Here is a 14,939-nt window from a genome sequence, read left to right on the forward strand (position 1 = left end):
AATTATTTTTATTTTTTTTAAAATTGAAATTAAAATCAGACTATCTTCAGTCAATTAAATGGTTGAAATGAAGTACATCCATTCCGATGGCTGCTTCAGATCTCGATTCCTCCAAACAAGCACCCGCTAAGTTCAAGTCTTACCGCGGGGCAACTGACCGCACTTCGTTCACGCTTTGGGTATTTAAATACGAGATGAGGAAGGGGAAGCTCCTACCGCGCTTTAGCTTCCAAGCGAAGCGAAAGGCCGAGCGTCTTCTCCCAGCTCCTGCGACAAGAGGCAGAAGAGAATCCGTAGGGTTAGGGTTCCGCCGCTATGGCCAGCGCTGGCATACACCCGTACCACCAGCAGTGGGTGCCACCGCCGCAGGCGCAGGCGGCGGCGGCGGCCCCTCCCATTCACGTCGAAAACCCTAATCGCTCCGCCCCCGACGAGGTACGGCCTCCCTTCTCTTGCGTCTCTCGTTCTTGGCGCTAACCCACTTTGTCTCCTATAAATCACCGACGATTTCTTGGTTTTCTTTCCTATCGAAGGTTCGGACGATCTTTATCTCGGGTCTCCCGGGGGATGTGAAGGAGAGGGAGCTCCACAATCTCTTAAGGTGGTTGCCGGGCTTCGAGGCATCTCAGATCAACTTCAAAGGGGAGCAGCCCATGGGTTTCGCCCTTTTCTCTTCTCCTCAGCACGCCGTGGCAGCAAAAAACGCTCTTCAGGTGATTGCCCCTCTATCGTCGTCGTTTCTATTGCTCTTCTGGCTTGGATATTTGGACCCGAAAGAGCTAATGTCGGCTCTGGTGTTCAGGACTTGGTCTTTGATGCCGAAACAAATTCTGTCTTGCACACGGAGATGGCAAAGAAGAATCTCTTTGTCAAGAGAGGTGCGTAACCCTGTTGCCTACGGTTTCTCATTTTGGGTAGGAGTTTGCTAATCACTAGGGGGAGGGAGAGATCAACTAAACCTGTTTGATGTCAAAACTTTTTAGTGTATTTCGGTATCTATTCAGCTGCTAATTTATCTAATGTGTCTGCATCAATTCCTTACTAGATTGTTAAGAAATTGCTTATTGGAATGGACAAAATCAAATTGTTATAGCTTAGTGGAATGGCAAGCAAGATGCTGCCTGTGAAGAAAAAAATTTGAACATTTATGTCATGGTGTGGTTGGTTTGTACAAACAGAAGAATGTGAAATTGTGCTTTGTGGCTTTGAAGGTAGACTTGCTGACATGTATTTTTTGGATGGTCCCGTGCAGTTGAGATGCAGTTACACTTCTAGAAGAAAATTGGACATGTGAGTAATGATTTTATGGTAAAAGGGCTAAAATTTCTTGAAGCAGCAAAGGATGAAAATCTGTGGGTCTGAAATGGTATCTTGGTCATTAAAGGAGTGATTAAAGATGATTGTGACACAATTCCTACTCGATGGTCTACCAGTGGTCATATCTTAGCAGTTTTAGATGTTTTATAACTTTGGTGGACTATGCTTGGAGTTCTTAACAAGATTGCTGCTATTTATGCTTTGCTATGTCATGTTCAACAATTGAAAGGTGAAGTAGACAATTGCTAATGCGATTTCCCAAAAGTAGCAATTAGAAGTACAATATAAATTAGAACTATGGTGTTCAATCATATTGTGAGAAATTTATCTGTGCTTGGTTGACTTCGTTACATCGTTTTCTTTATTAGGATTGATTTCGTTTTGGTTTGGTTCTTTTGCTTCAACACACATGACTTGATGACATTTAGTTTTGGTTCTTTTGCTTCAACACACGACTTGATGTCATTTAGTTTTGTTTTGTTTGCTTCAATACCCAGGATCCCGATCCTGCATATGGTTATGAGACTGACGTAGGAGGAGCATAAAATCATGTACACTAAAATCCTTTGCTAAAGGATTTACATATGACAGGCTAAAATCTATCAAGAAATGGGTGGCACATTGTCTCTTTTTCTGACATTTACTCTTTTTTTTTTTAAAAAAAAAACTTTATTTCTTATGATTCTCAGTTTTACAGTTTAGGGGAAAGTTGTATTAATAAAGGTACAAAGGTTAGATAGATAAAAACAAAATAAATGGGATGCACGTTTAGTAGTCTTAGAAACCATAGAAGAAACATAGTAGTTGTACAGTTTTGGCGGTGAATGTAAAAAAATGGTATCAGCATAGGTTATAGAATTCGAAGGAGGTCTCTATTATGGTGGTTTGGACTTCTGGGAAGGAGTTTTGGAAGCCCTGATGTAGATGGAGTTATGCAAAAGTATTTGGCAGAGCTCGTAGTGGTAGAGGATGTCGTATTTGTTTAGAAATCAATGGTGAAGGAGGATGTGCTAACCAGACCTTAGATAGTTAATGCTTTTGGTGATGGTCATGATTATATGTGGAATTTGGTCAGATCTAGGTAGGTTCTTGCATGCCTCATCTGGTCATCCACTTCTGTTATTTTGATATCATAAGTGAACAGATCAGCATACACAAGCATAACACCAACAGTATGCTGATGACTGCCTGGTAAACTGATGAGCATGTCGGTGTACATATTTAAAGAGTAAGCTTACCCAAACTCAATAAGGTCTCTTAAGTTAAACAATCAATTACTTATTAGTTATTTTATTATTTATTGATTTCATTGAGTATCATATAGTTTATGTAAGCAACTTCCAATTGGATGGCATCATTTTCTATGAGTTGTGATGGTGAAACTGTTATCTTTGCACCTTGGTCTTTTCATTTCACATATACCAAGCACCTTGTAACATCTCATAAATTTATATTTTTTTTATATGTTCTTGTCTGTATATGCTTGCTTGTGAACATTCAAATGTAGTATATTCATACCTTTCATCTGTTTTCTGTCCTTGTGATGTGCTTAACCTAAAATATATTTGTTGAGTTATAAATTATAGAACATGTATGCATATGATTCTCTTATTTTAAGGTGTAGTGGCCAACTCAAGCTCCGTTGACCAGAGTAAACGCCTGCGAACTGGTGGGGACTATAATTATGCAAGCTATCCAACTCCTCCTTTTCACCCTCCGCCACCACCTCCAGTTTATGGAACCCCAGGGTAAATTAGCAAATCTTGTGCATCATATTGCGTCAATCTGTATCTTCCTTTTTTTGATTTTTTTTTTTGGGCTTTGAAATTTAGATATATGGCTCCATCTGCTCCATATGACCCATATGGAGGTTATCCAGTACCTCAAGTGTCTATGCCTACTCCTGCTCCTATGCCAGCACCTAGTGGTTATTCTCCTATTCAGGTATTTGCCATGTATAAATTGCCATTTTCTAATATTTATTTTTTTTAAAAACTTATTTTCCAACATATTAATATATTTTAAAGAAATGGTCTTACATCAGTCATTCTTGTTATGTTAAACATTTATTTTTCAAAGTTCCTTTACAGTGATAAATCAGTTGATGTTTGTTTGTGCTAATATGTTGTTTGGCTAGATGCCATTTAGTTCGCAGCTTGAATTTTGTTTCACAACATTCTTTTCTTAACTTGGCCTAAATGATGTTAATTACTGTCTTGCATCATACATGTAACGTTGCTATTTATCTGTCTTATGTGGATGAGTAACTGCTTGTACTAGATGGCCTAAGCACAATGATTTACCATCCATACTAAAGAACCTGATATTGTTTTATTGTGAGAACATTCTGTTTTGCTGTTGCTTTGAAAATTGAAAACAAAATTGAGTTCGAAATCTTAGGTTAAACTTTAGTTTACTCCCTTGTTGCATGGTCCATGCGTTGGTCCTGTTAAATCCATATCATTTAAAATGATGAAGAAGCAATCAAAATCGTTGAACTTGGTTTATTTGGCTGATACGAATTTGTTAGCCTCTCACTGCCATAGTAATCCTAGAAAATATTCAATGAATGGACTCCTTTGATGTTCTTGGACATCTCTTAAGATTCCATGCCATTGCATAGTCACTGTTGTATATAATCATTTTTAATATGTTATGGACTCTTAGTGTTTCTTTGGTTTAGAGTTATGGATTATGACCTCCATCCAGAAAATCTCTGAAGTAAACTACACCATGTTTTTGTGCAAACAATATTCTTGCCGAGCAGATGTAGAACAAAACCTACATAGAAGGTAACTTTGTGGTTTTCAACAAGCTAGAGAACCATGACCAACCTAATTTGATGCTGAACGTATTCTTCTTCCTATAGAAATCCATATAGGAAAGACTGAAAGATAACATGAGAAGAACATAGAATGTAGAAATCTATTGTTGAACATGCAAAATGCAAGGGTGGGAATATAATATCATTAGGCTGCATTTGGAAACATAATAAGAGAAAGTAGAAGTCATTTAACCTTGTTATTTCGCCCTTTTCTAGCCTAACTCTCATTGCAGCACTTAGGTCAAACCATTGTTTCGAAAGGGTAATAATTATACTTGTGAAAAGTTGGTACACAACCTTTTGCCTTCCAGCCCCCTTTATCCACTTAATCAAGGAATAAATTACTTCGCCATATAGGGTGGAGTGATTTATTCTGGAGTAAAGGGGAGTAGGAGTGATTTAACCCATTTATTCTCTGTAAACTTGTTCCGTTTTCAAACACAACCTTAGGGAATAAAATTAAAACCAACTATGTATATTTAAACCATATGAAAGACCAAAGTGGATGGACATACCATACAGACATTGCAATCAATTGATGATCCAACCATTTGATTTAGGACTATGAAGTTATTGGGTTGATGGTGGTCATTTTGGAAGTTCTAAATTGTTGGATGTAGGTGATTAAGTTATTGCCATATTGGTCTTTTGCCTATTTTATTGTAGTAGTCCATGATTACATTTTTGTTGAAGTCATCTATATAACAATTTTAATAATGTCACTAGAGAAAGGTGCAAAGTGCTAGAGCAATATAGATTTTTAAAAGACAAGTTTGGCATCATTCTAGGAAGGTCAGTTAGGTAGGTATGCTTTCTTTTCAATTCCAACAACATTTAATGTGGAGGAAGAAAATAGAATAATTTTGTTAATGTGGAATGCATTTTTTTTTAATAGGCTATCATGAGTATTTCAAGATTGCTTAGGATGCCAAGTAGCCTTAGCCGGGTGAATTCCTCTTTACAAGTGAGTGGTCCAGGGTTAAATTTCTAGTGGTGGCATCCCCACTCTATTTCACACACACACACACACAGAGAGAGAGAGAGAGAGAATATTTAGGACAACCATGCGAGAATAACAATGACCACACATTTTATGGAAATTCTGGGTCTTTTTTTGTGGTTGTAGGCTTTTAGATGTAATGTTAGTTGATGTTATTGTTAACGCTAGTTCGCTTACATCCATTGGGAGGCCTACATGCTCGTTTGGCTTAGGTGTAATGTTAGTTGATGTTGCCATTGACAGAAAAATCCAATTCAGATTATCAAAGAGCTATCTAGATTAGGAAATAAAGTGGATAATATTTATCAGCCCTCAAAATTGTTTGTTCAAGCTCCTATCAGCCAAGTTGCTGGATTGCATGGAATACTGGTCAAATTCTTCAGTTTAAAACCGAAATTGATGCAATATGGACATATCTAGGAAATGCTCAAAGTTAGGCATGTGGTTCATATGAGAGACTTTTCTGCAATCACCAGTGTATCTATTTAATGTGATATGTTGAAGGGACAAGTAATTTCCCCATCAATTGGTTTTGCAGCATTGGCATCATCATGCAGAATGGAGAATATAAATGATTTTGCAACAAGATCAAAGCAGGGTGGGTGAAGTGAAGATACTTCTTTGTTGTTGTTAGGATTTGATGGCTCGAGATTCAGCCCACATTGAGCCTATAGCGAGGTCCGCGGCGAAAAATGGAGTTCAACGAGATCAAGATCATCCCAAACGGAGCTCGGATGGAGGAGATATGAGCTTTTGAAGTCGGCACGAGATCCGAAGCAATGAAGGACCGCCGACGGCTGGTGGGGGCCGGTGGAGCGGCGGCGGCGCGGCCCAGGTGGGGCCAATGCGCGAGGAGTGCGGCCCAGGTGGGCGTGCAGCCCAACCCACGTGCGGGCCCACGGGGCGCGGCCCGGGCTCAGGACCCCGGCGCGGGCGCGGCCCAGGCCCAGGTGCAGCGCTTGGGCCTGTACCCCGATCCACGGTGGATCGGACGGTCCACGGGCGGGTCTGTGGACCGCTTGGGCGTTTCTCACGGTTCACGACACTATTTCGTGGATCGAAGCGCGATCGGACGACGTGGGTGGCTCCTGATCTTGATCCAACAGCTTGGGACTTGATTTGGGTTGATTAAGAAGTCTTAAACCTAATTTAAGTGGGTTTAAGCCTTATAAAAGGGCTGTGAACGTGAACAGGGAGTGTGGTCTGCCGTTTTGCTGCAGGAAGCATCGTACGGAGCCTGCAGAGAAGAAAAAAGGGTGCGTCGCTGAGAGAGAAGGAGCACGAGGCTCCTGGACAGTGGACGACAGGCACTTCAGGGGTTAAGGGGGTCTTTCGAGAGAGAGAGCTTTTGTGAGGAGAATTTCAGGTGAGAGAGAAATTGGGTGTACAAGGGTTGAGGGAGAGATCTCCTTTTGTAAATTTTTTTTTTCATAGTGAAGTTTGCATGCCCCGTGGAGGTGAGCCCTTTTGTGGTTGATCCACGTATTTTGATTGTTTTTTATTTTGTTTCTTCTTTCTTTCTGCTGCATCACGTGGTACTGAAAAGATCCTGGGAGATGGTGTCTTGGCCAGACATTCACCCAACAAGTGGTATTAGAGCGAGGCGGTATAAAGACGCAGATTGCAGCGGTGGTGAGCAAGATTGAAGATGGAGAAGACATGATCAATCAAGATGGAGATCAACAAATTTAATAGTAAGAGCAATTTCTCCTTGTGGCAGGCAAGGATGAAGGATGTGCTTATCCAACATGGATTGATCGATGCTCTCTTGTGCGATGAGAAGCCGACCATCATGAAGGTGTGAGATTGGAAATGGCTACAGATGCAGGCGGTGAGTACCATCCGCATGTACCTGACGGATGAGGTGGTGATCCATGTGTTGAGCGAGACTTTTCCGACGATGCTGTGGTCGAAGCTCGAGGAGTTGTACAAGGCGAAGTCTCTCACCAGAGCATCTAAGTCACTTTCAGAAGATCTTCACCGATCTCCTTAGCGTTGACGAGAATGTCGAGGAGAAGACCAGGGTGCTGGTTTTGCTAGCATCGCTTCCACCTTCGTATGAGTCCTTGGTGACTGCTCTTCTAGTGGGGAAAAGCACTATCAAGATGGATGAGGTCGTCGTGGCGATACTCCAGAACGAAGTTCTCAGGAGGGAGAATCCGGCTTCGAATTCAGATGGCGGTAGCTCAGCTTTGGTGGTTTCTGGAGGAGTAGGAGGCGATAGACGGAGCGACAGAAGATCGCGATGAGGGCGGTCCAAGTCTAGGAGGGACTTGAGCAAAATCAGTTGTTACCGGTGTGAGAAGTTGGGGTATCTAGTCAGAGATTGCCTTCAACTTAAAAATCGAACGGTGGCTGCTGTAGCGACGGTCGGCAGCAATTCAGATGGAGATGTTTTAGAAATATCTGATGAGGTATCTACTTCTTCCCAACAGTGAATATTAGATTCTGCATGTCTCTATCATGTATGTTGCAGAGAGGAGCAGTTTGACTCTCTGGAGAATAGTGAGGGCACTGTATATCTGTCGGATGGATCGAGTTGTGCGATCAGAAGTATTGGGATGGTCAGCTGGAAGACACATGATGGTGCAGTGAAGAGATTGGGGAAGGTTCGATATATATCCGATTTCAGACGGAATCTTATCTCACTTAGCAGACTGGATTCGAGAGGCTACAAGACGGTAGCTGGTGAAGAAATCCTGAGGGTGCTATGTGGCGATAGGATTGTGCTGGAGGGAAAGAAGGGGAGCAGAGGATATTATTATCTAGCAAGAAGCCCAATGCGATGTGGAGCTTTGGGAGTCAGGTGGAGCCCAGAGCGAGGTGGAGCTCCAGGAGGTGGATCGGGCACGAGACAGGAGACTCGGGAGGACGAGAGGCGACGTCGCAAGGTAAGATTCCTATTGCCGCAGGATGATGTCCCGAGCAGGTCTCAGGTCAGGAGGAGCACAGCATACAACGGAGATGGGATCGAGCTACCTGGCTCGACTCCCATGTTTGCCAATCCATGATCAGCAAGCGATTGCCTCAGGGCATGGGGGCGAGGAGATCCAGAAGCTCTCGGAGTTAGGAGGAGGTCGAATATCGAGTCAAGATGGAGATTGTTAGGATTTGATGCCTCGAGATTCAGCCCACATTGAGCTTACAGCGAGGTCCGCAGTGAAAAACGGAATCCAACGAGATCAAGATCACTCCAAACGGAGCTCGGATGGAGATACGAGCTTTTGAAGTCGGCACGAGACCCGAGGTGACGGAGGACCGCCGACGGCGGCGCGGTCGCAGGCGGCGAAGCATGGCCCAGGTGCGCGGCCCAGGGGGGCGTGCGGGTTCGCGGGGCGGCCTGGGCCCAGGTGCCCGGCGCAGGCGTGGCCCAGGCCCGCACGCGTGGGCCGGCCCAGGCGCTGTGCCTGGGCCTGTACCCCGATCCACGGGCGGGTCTGTGGACTGCGTGGGCATTTCTTAGGCGTTTCTCGCGGTCCACAACACTATTTCGTGGATCGGAGCGCGATCGGACGGCGTGGGTGGCTCACGATCTTGATTCAACGGCTTGGAACTTGATTTGGGTTGATTAAGGAGTCTTAAATCTAATCTAAGTGGGTTTAAGCCTTATAAAAGGGCTGTGAACATGAACAGAGAGTGTGGTCTGCTGTTTTGCTGCAGGAAGCGTCGTACGAAGCCCGCAGAGAGAAGAAAAAAGGGTGTATCGCTGAGAGAGGAGCACGAGGCTCCTGGATAGCGGACGCCAGGCATTTCAGGGGTTCAGGGGGTTTTCCAAGAGAGAGCTTTTGTGAGGAGAATTTTAGGTGAGAGAGAAATTGGGTGTACAAGAGTTGAGAGAGAGATCTCCTCTTGTAATTTTTTTTTTCATAGTGAAGTTTGCATGCTCTGTGGAGGCGAGTTCTTTTATGGCTGATCCATATATTTTGATTGTTGTTTGTTTTGTTTTTTCTTTCTTTCTGCTGCATCGCGTGGTACTGAAAAGGTCCTGGGAGGTGATGTCCTAGCTAGACATTCACCCAACAGTTGTGATATGCAACCATATAATACCATTTGGATGTTAAAGGAAGCTTTGTAATACAAAAGTATGGCCATTTTTCTTCTATGAAACAAAATCTAGGCCATGAGAAAGCTAATGAGCATAAGCTTATGCCACCAGACATGAAGATGTCATAAAATTGGGAGATTGCAGTCATATGTGAGTTTAGTATATTAGATGAAAGTCTAGAATTTCAATTACAGAGGATGAAGCAAGGGCAAACTTTTGAGATGGTCTTGATGTGCACTGTGAGTGAAGGACGACTTCTATGAATTATAATATCTATATATTTGTTGAAAGATTGAAACAGAGGTCATGATTGGTACAAGTTGGATTGAGGGATATAGACTATCTTTAGCTGTGAAGTAGGATTCACATAGCTGACCCCACATATACAACATGCTAATTTTTTGTGTACAATTTTATGTTCATGTGCATCCAATCCATAATCTAGTCCATTTTAAATTTATTATTTTCATCTTTTTTCAATGTTGTTCCTAATGGTCTTTCTTGCTGCATTAAATTGGTGTAAAAGTAGAAATTTTAGAAGTTCATACTTCCTGGAAGCTAAATACATATCGAGTCTTGAGTAAAATGTCAGGGTGGCGGATCTAGGAACTTGATGACTTGTGGATGATTTACCGGGCCTAAATAGATGATGGAACTGATCATAGAAATGCTGGAAAGATCTCAAAAGCCTTTTCCAAGGAAAAAATGCTACTTATCTGTTTCCTGACAAATCTGAAGCCCTACTCAAGAAAAGGATATTTTTACTTGCCAACTATCATCTTTGTAATGGAAAAGGACAATGGGGACCCACGTGAGATCTCAAGAATTGAAGTTGTCCTAAAAATTTGAAAACTTGCTATTTGTGTTTGCATATCATAGCACGGGCCTTTGTGGTTGGTGTAAGAGTTATATGTAGAGACAGGATAATGTAGTGGGTGTCCATGGGATCTAAGTATTGAGATGATAGTTACTTGATCCATTTTCATAGTGGTTCAAATTTCTTGGACAACACATGGGACATGAAAGCCAAACACGTAAATTTTGATCTTACATATAAAGCAGATTGTTTATATGAGAAAATAATACTTGAAACTTTCGAGCTCTTTATTAGAGGAATAAAGATTGTAGTTTACTCTGGGAATTCTGTGAGTTTGGTTAATCTCTTAAGCCTACTTCAGACACGTCAATGTATCGATAAATGTCCATAGAATAATATAACTTGTTAAGGCAGTAGACATGCATAACATTTAATGTGATGTAAGTACAGAAATTGAGTGATATAAAATCTACACATAAATTGCATATCAATGCATTTAACAGTACATTAGGTTTTCCCAGATTTCATTGATAGGAATTTCTTATGCTTTCCTGGTTATTTAAGCCTCATAATACTGATTCTGAAATTGCAGCCTGATAGAGCACCACTTAATGACTTAGGCTGGATCGCAGTTGTATCCTGCATGCGAAAGAAGGATTCACCTTCCTTCATGCGAATCCACCATTGGATACAAATCTGAAAGCACTCTGAACTCAGTCATTCTTCCACCTGCAAAGATCTCAAAGTGAGCAGTGGAGGATCCAGTGGTAGTGTGAAGGAAGGTGAATCCTTCGTTCGTGCAGAGGATACAACCATGATCCACTTAGACTGTGTTGGTTGTGGGTTAAAGGAGGGTTAAACAGAAAAAGAGGCCTCCTTTACTGATTCCACTTTAGCCTGCCAAACACAAGAAAGTAACCAATTCATTATGAGGGTAAAGTGGTGGAGCTTTTGCATCATAGTGTTTTGGGAGCAAATTAACCCATTTATCTGGGTTAACTGATCACACAACCAGACACAGCCTTAGATCTTTATATTACAGTTGCAGTTTCCTTTAGTCACTATTTTTATTTTCACTTGGCGAGCGTATCACTAGGGCTTGCTTCAATTATCCCATCAAATTTGTCCATTCACATTTTACATGCCTTTTGCTGTTTTTGTCTTTGTTTTGCAGAATACAAAAGACAATCCTCCATGCAATACTCTTTTTATTGGCAATCTTGGCGAGAATGTAAATGAGGAAGAACTTGGGGGCCTTCTTAGTGTGTACGAATCTTGAACTTGCCGCTGCACACACACACACAAACAAAAGTGGTGGCTCTTTATCTTTAACACTGAGAATGATATCTTCTCCATATGTATTTAGTTCCCTGTTATAGATCAGGCTGCATATTTCTTTGTCACGTATCGTTCTTTTATAATTTTTTTGCTGACTGTGCAGGCAACCTGGTTATAAACAAATGAAAATTTTGCGTCAGGAAAGAAATACTGTTTGCTTCATTGAATTTGATGTGAGTAGCAAACAAATTGCACTTCCTAAGCTCGCATTTTAAGCCAGTATATTGCTTTGAGTGTGATTATGCTTTTATATTTAATTCATAAAAAAATGGAACTATCTGTGCAGGATGTGAACAGCGCCATAACTGTTCACCAGAATCTGCAGGGTGCTGTTCTTCCTAGCTCCGGTCGCGGTGGCATGCGAATACAATATCCTTTTCCATAGTTAATTATGTTTCCTGTCATTGTTCATGCTTTCTGGTGATATCTGAACTTCCATTGTCTCCTTGATGGTCATAAAGTATAAACTATCAGTTATGCACTACTGTCGCCCACATGGTTTCTAGAGGGAATTAGCAATTAGGTCTTCTGTCATTCGCTTGGCAATTTTTACGGCTCTTTTGGCTATTTCTCTAGTGGGGTCTAAGACTTATTAAAGAGGATAATTTTCTGTGCCCTATTATACATATGGTGTTGATCAGGAAATGTTTTACTTAATTAAGGTAATGCTTAGAATTGCTTTTAATGGCTTTATATATTGGGTTCTTTAATATACAAATTCTTCTGTTCTTAGAATGTCTTGTATATGTTCCAGTAGGAAAGGCTTTAAAATGTTTTATTTTGATTCTCTCTCTCTCTCTCTCTCTCTCTCTCTCTCTCTTCTTTTCTTAGGGAGAAAGGCTAATGGTATCTTAATCTTTATAGCAGGAATCCTTTGTTTAGGGTGGAAGGTCGGATCTTCCAAGTCTCCTTGGAAACTCGTTCTGTCACCTGCTTCCCAAGTGTTTTGTTATTCAAATTTTTTAAGACCACTTCCACCTGCCTACACTGGACCCGCTTTTGGTAACTGAGGTCCTAGTAAAAAAAGGCCTATTTAGTAAGCCTTATTATGTCGAAAACTATGAAAGGAGAAGAAGAGGGTGCAATTAGTTCTTGGTGAAGAATAAAGGATGTTTCTTCTTGTACCTATATATATTCTTTGTCTCTCTAGCTCTCTTGTTTTCTATTTGGGCTTGAGGATTGGGCCCCAACTGGATATTATCACCTATGTGGTCATAGCTTTGCTCATACTGATTTTTCTGTGACAATCTGAGTTATTTAATTTCAGAGTTTTTATCTAATATAAATTTCAGACGCCACAATACTGTTGATTCTTACAGTCCTGAATTCTGATCATATCTGCACCACTTGAACTGGAAGGGCTTGCATTTAACACCTTATATCTGAGTTTGCTTTGGTTTATTAGGTTGAACCAGTGGTAGAGAAAGCACAATTTATTGCTTAAGATTGTTTCATTTGAACAAGAAATTGCATTCAGTTTTAGATTGATGAGGAAAGATATGATTCTGACCTAGGACTTGCCACTTTTTGGGTTTTGTCCCAACTGTTTCAGCATTGCTGATTTATATGAGTAAATTATTAACTTTTACATTATTATGGAGAAAACTTTGCACTTCATTTTGTTCTCTGGTTGGTCCAGTTGACATCAAAAAGAAAGGTTTTGCATTGTATTCTGTTCTCAGGTTGTTCCACTTGCCATCAACCTAGAAGGTTTACTTAAGCTGTTATACCCACTTGTAGTGATTTATTACAATGTAGGCAGTATACAAGTGAACAGAATTGGCATTGCTTCTGATAGGAATGGCCATAGGAGCCGTGGCTGGCATCGCTTCTGATGGGATGGTCATAGTAGCTTGTGGCTGACAGCGTCTGTTTCAAGAAGAGGGGCATGTGGCAGGGAAGCTAAAATTATATAATACAACAGGGCAGGTATCAGGTTATTGGGTGCTTGGCCCATCTGAGGTGTCCAACCTGGTTCGCCTGCCTGTTGCACCTGTAAGCATAGGAGCTGCGTAGGCACCTACACCTGGATCGAGCCATTTATATTGGCATAGGCCATCCGTTTTACAGGTGAAGTTCTGGATTAATGCTTTGCTTAAGGTGGGTGCTTTCATGCTTTAGCTGTTGCCCTGAGTGCTCTTTAAAAAAATGCCTGCTTGCACTTTAAACTGTTCTTATATGTTTGCTTCATTTCTTACTAAGCCATATGAGTTCCAAAAGTATGCGAGTTCTAATGTGGACCAAGTTTTGCCCTTTCAGATTTAGTTACCAAGTAAATAATTCGTGGTCAAGTTGGGTGAACACAACCTGCTGCACTCTTAAAGTGTTTCTCAAAAGACATGCTAGCATACCTTGCTTAGGTGTATCAGCTACAATTTATCCCTCATTCTCAATTGCTAGTTGCAACACATTCATAACTTTATCACATCTGACCTTATCTTTTGAGCTAATTTTTGTTCCCCAAGTTTATAGGACTTGACATTTTAGACTTGACATTCATGTCTGTGCCTTTTCTTATCTCTGTAAAACGTATATTGATTGCCTCCTTTCAACAAATTGTTGAAATTCATTTTGTGCGATTACAGCCCAATGCATTTGTACATTTCTTCCTTTTTAATTAGATGAGTTCTGATTATTGTTACATTGTATTTTTTCTTGACTGTTCATATGTTTTCGAAGAACCCTTTTGGAAGAAGGAAGGATACAGTCAATGGCTCTGCAGCTGAGCACAATGTAGCTCCCACTACCTACCAGCCGAAACTTGAAGGGGTGTAAGCTTCCCTTGTGAAGATAATGGAATAGGAAATGGGCCCCGTCATGGAAAATATGCTGTTGCATCCCACATCAATAGTTGTCATCAGCATCCTTGACTGAATGCACCTGTTGTAATGAATGTCATTACCGTCTTCCATGAGTTGAAGTCACTTGGGGCATCATGAACTGTTATTAAATGTGCATTGGCATCATCAGCATAGTTAACTAGTGTTTTCTTATCTTTAATTATGTGAACTTGAAGGGGACAAAGTGATCTGTTATTTAGATGTGCATTGACATCATTGACATGGATAATTATTACCTTTTCAATTTTATCTATGCATGCAGTTGAAGGATGCACATTTTGCTTAATTCATCGTATGATACTTTGGAAACTGGCCATGCTTGCATCAGCCTTAGAATTTAATCTTGCACCAGCACCTTAACCTCTCAATTCCATTACATTGGAAGATAATGCTCACACTCCAATTCTTGGCATATTTATAGCTCAAAAGTGTGGAGCATTATAATCAATTCATATTTACCAGTTCATCCATCCATTCTTCTGTTTAGCATGAAACTGATCGGTATGCTCTTACCTCCAGGCTAAGCATAAAGCCAAAATTGGAAAGATTTGCTGGTGTTATCTGTATGCAGGATTTGTTTTGCAGATGATGAAGCGCCTTGGAAATGGTAGGACGTGGGGACGGTCAGACCTTGCTGTTATAATTTCATGTACTTAGGTGCCAGTTGCTCTAAGCATGTATGCCCTCAGATGGAGTTTTAGCTCAGGTATGGCTCGCTCCTTAGATGATGGATTGTTTCTCAGATTCCAAGGTGGTGT

At 41.1% G+C, this 14,939-nt stretch overlaps 1 protein-coding gene across 2 annotated transcripts; it reads left to right on the forward strand.

The window, feature by feature from the left end:
- The first annotated feature begins 214 nt into the window (after positions 1 to 214).
- LOC105050353 (cell wall integrity protein scw1) lies at positions 215 to 14,471 on the forward strand. 2 transcript variants are annotated; one of them, XM_010930324.4, is made up of 9 exons: positions 215 to 435; positions 534 to 713; positions 803 to 878; positions 2,936 to 3,065; positions 3,150 to 3,261; positions 11,178 to 11,269; positions 11,445 to 11,514; positions 11,628 to 11,710; positions 14,011 to 14,471. In XM_010930324.4, the coding sequence occupies exons 1-9, from the start codon at positions 316 to 318 to the stop codon at positions 14,114 to 14,116; spliced, it is 969 nt and encodes a 322-aa protein (XP_010928626.1). In that variant the 5' UTR covers positions 215 to 315; the 3' UTR covers positions 14,117 to 14,471. The 2 variants fall into 2 exon arrangements, with proteins under 2 accessions (XP_010928626.1, XP_010928627.1); XM_010930325.4 differs by having other exon boundaries at positions 2,942 to 3,065.
- Positions 14,472 to 14,939: the final 468 nt, after the last annotated feature.

Source organism: Elaeis guineensis, chromosome 8 (genome assembly GCF_000442705.2).
Source record: "Elaeis guineensis isolate ETL-2024a chromosome 8, EG11, whole genome shotgun sequence".
In the NCBI taxonomy this organism is placed as follows: domain Eukaryota; kingdom Viridiplantae; phylum Streptophyta; class Magnoliopsida; order Arecales; family Arecaceae; genus Elaeis; species Elaeis guineensis.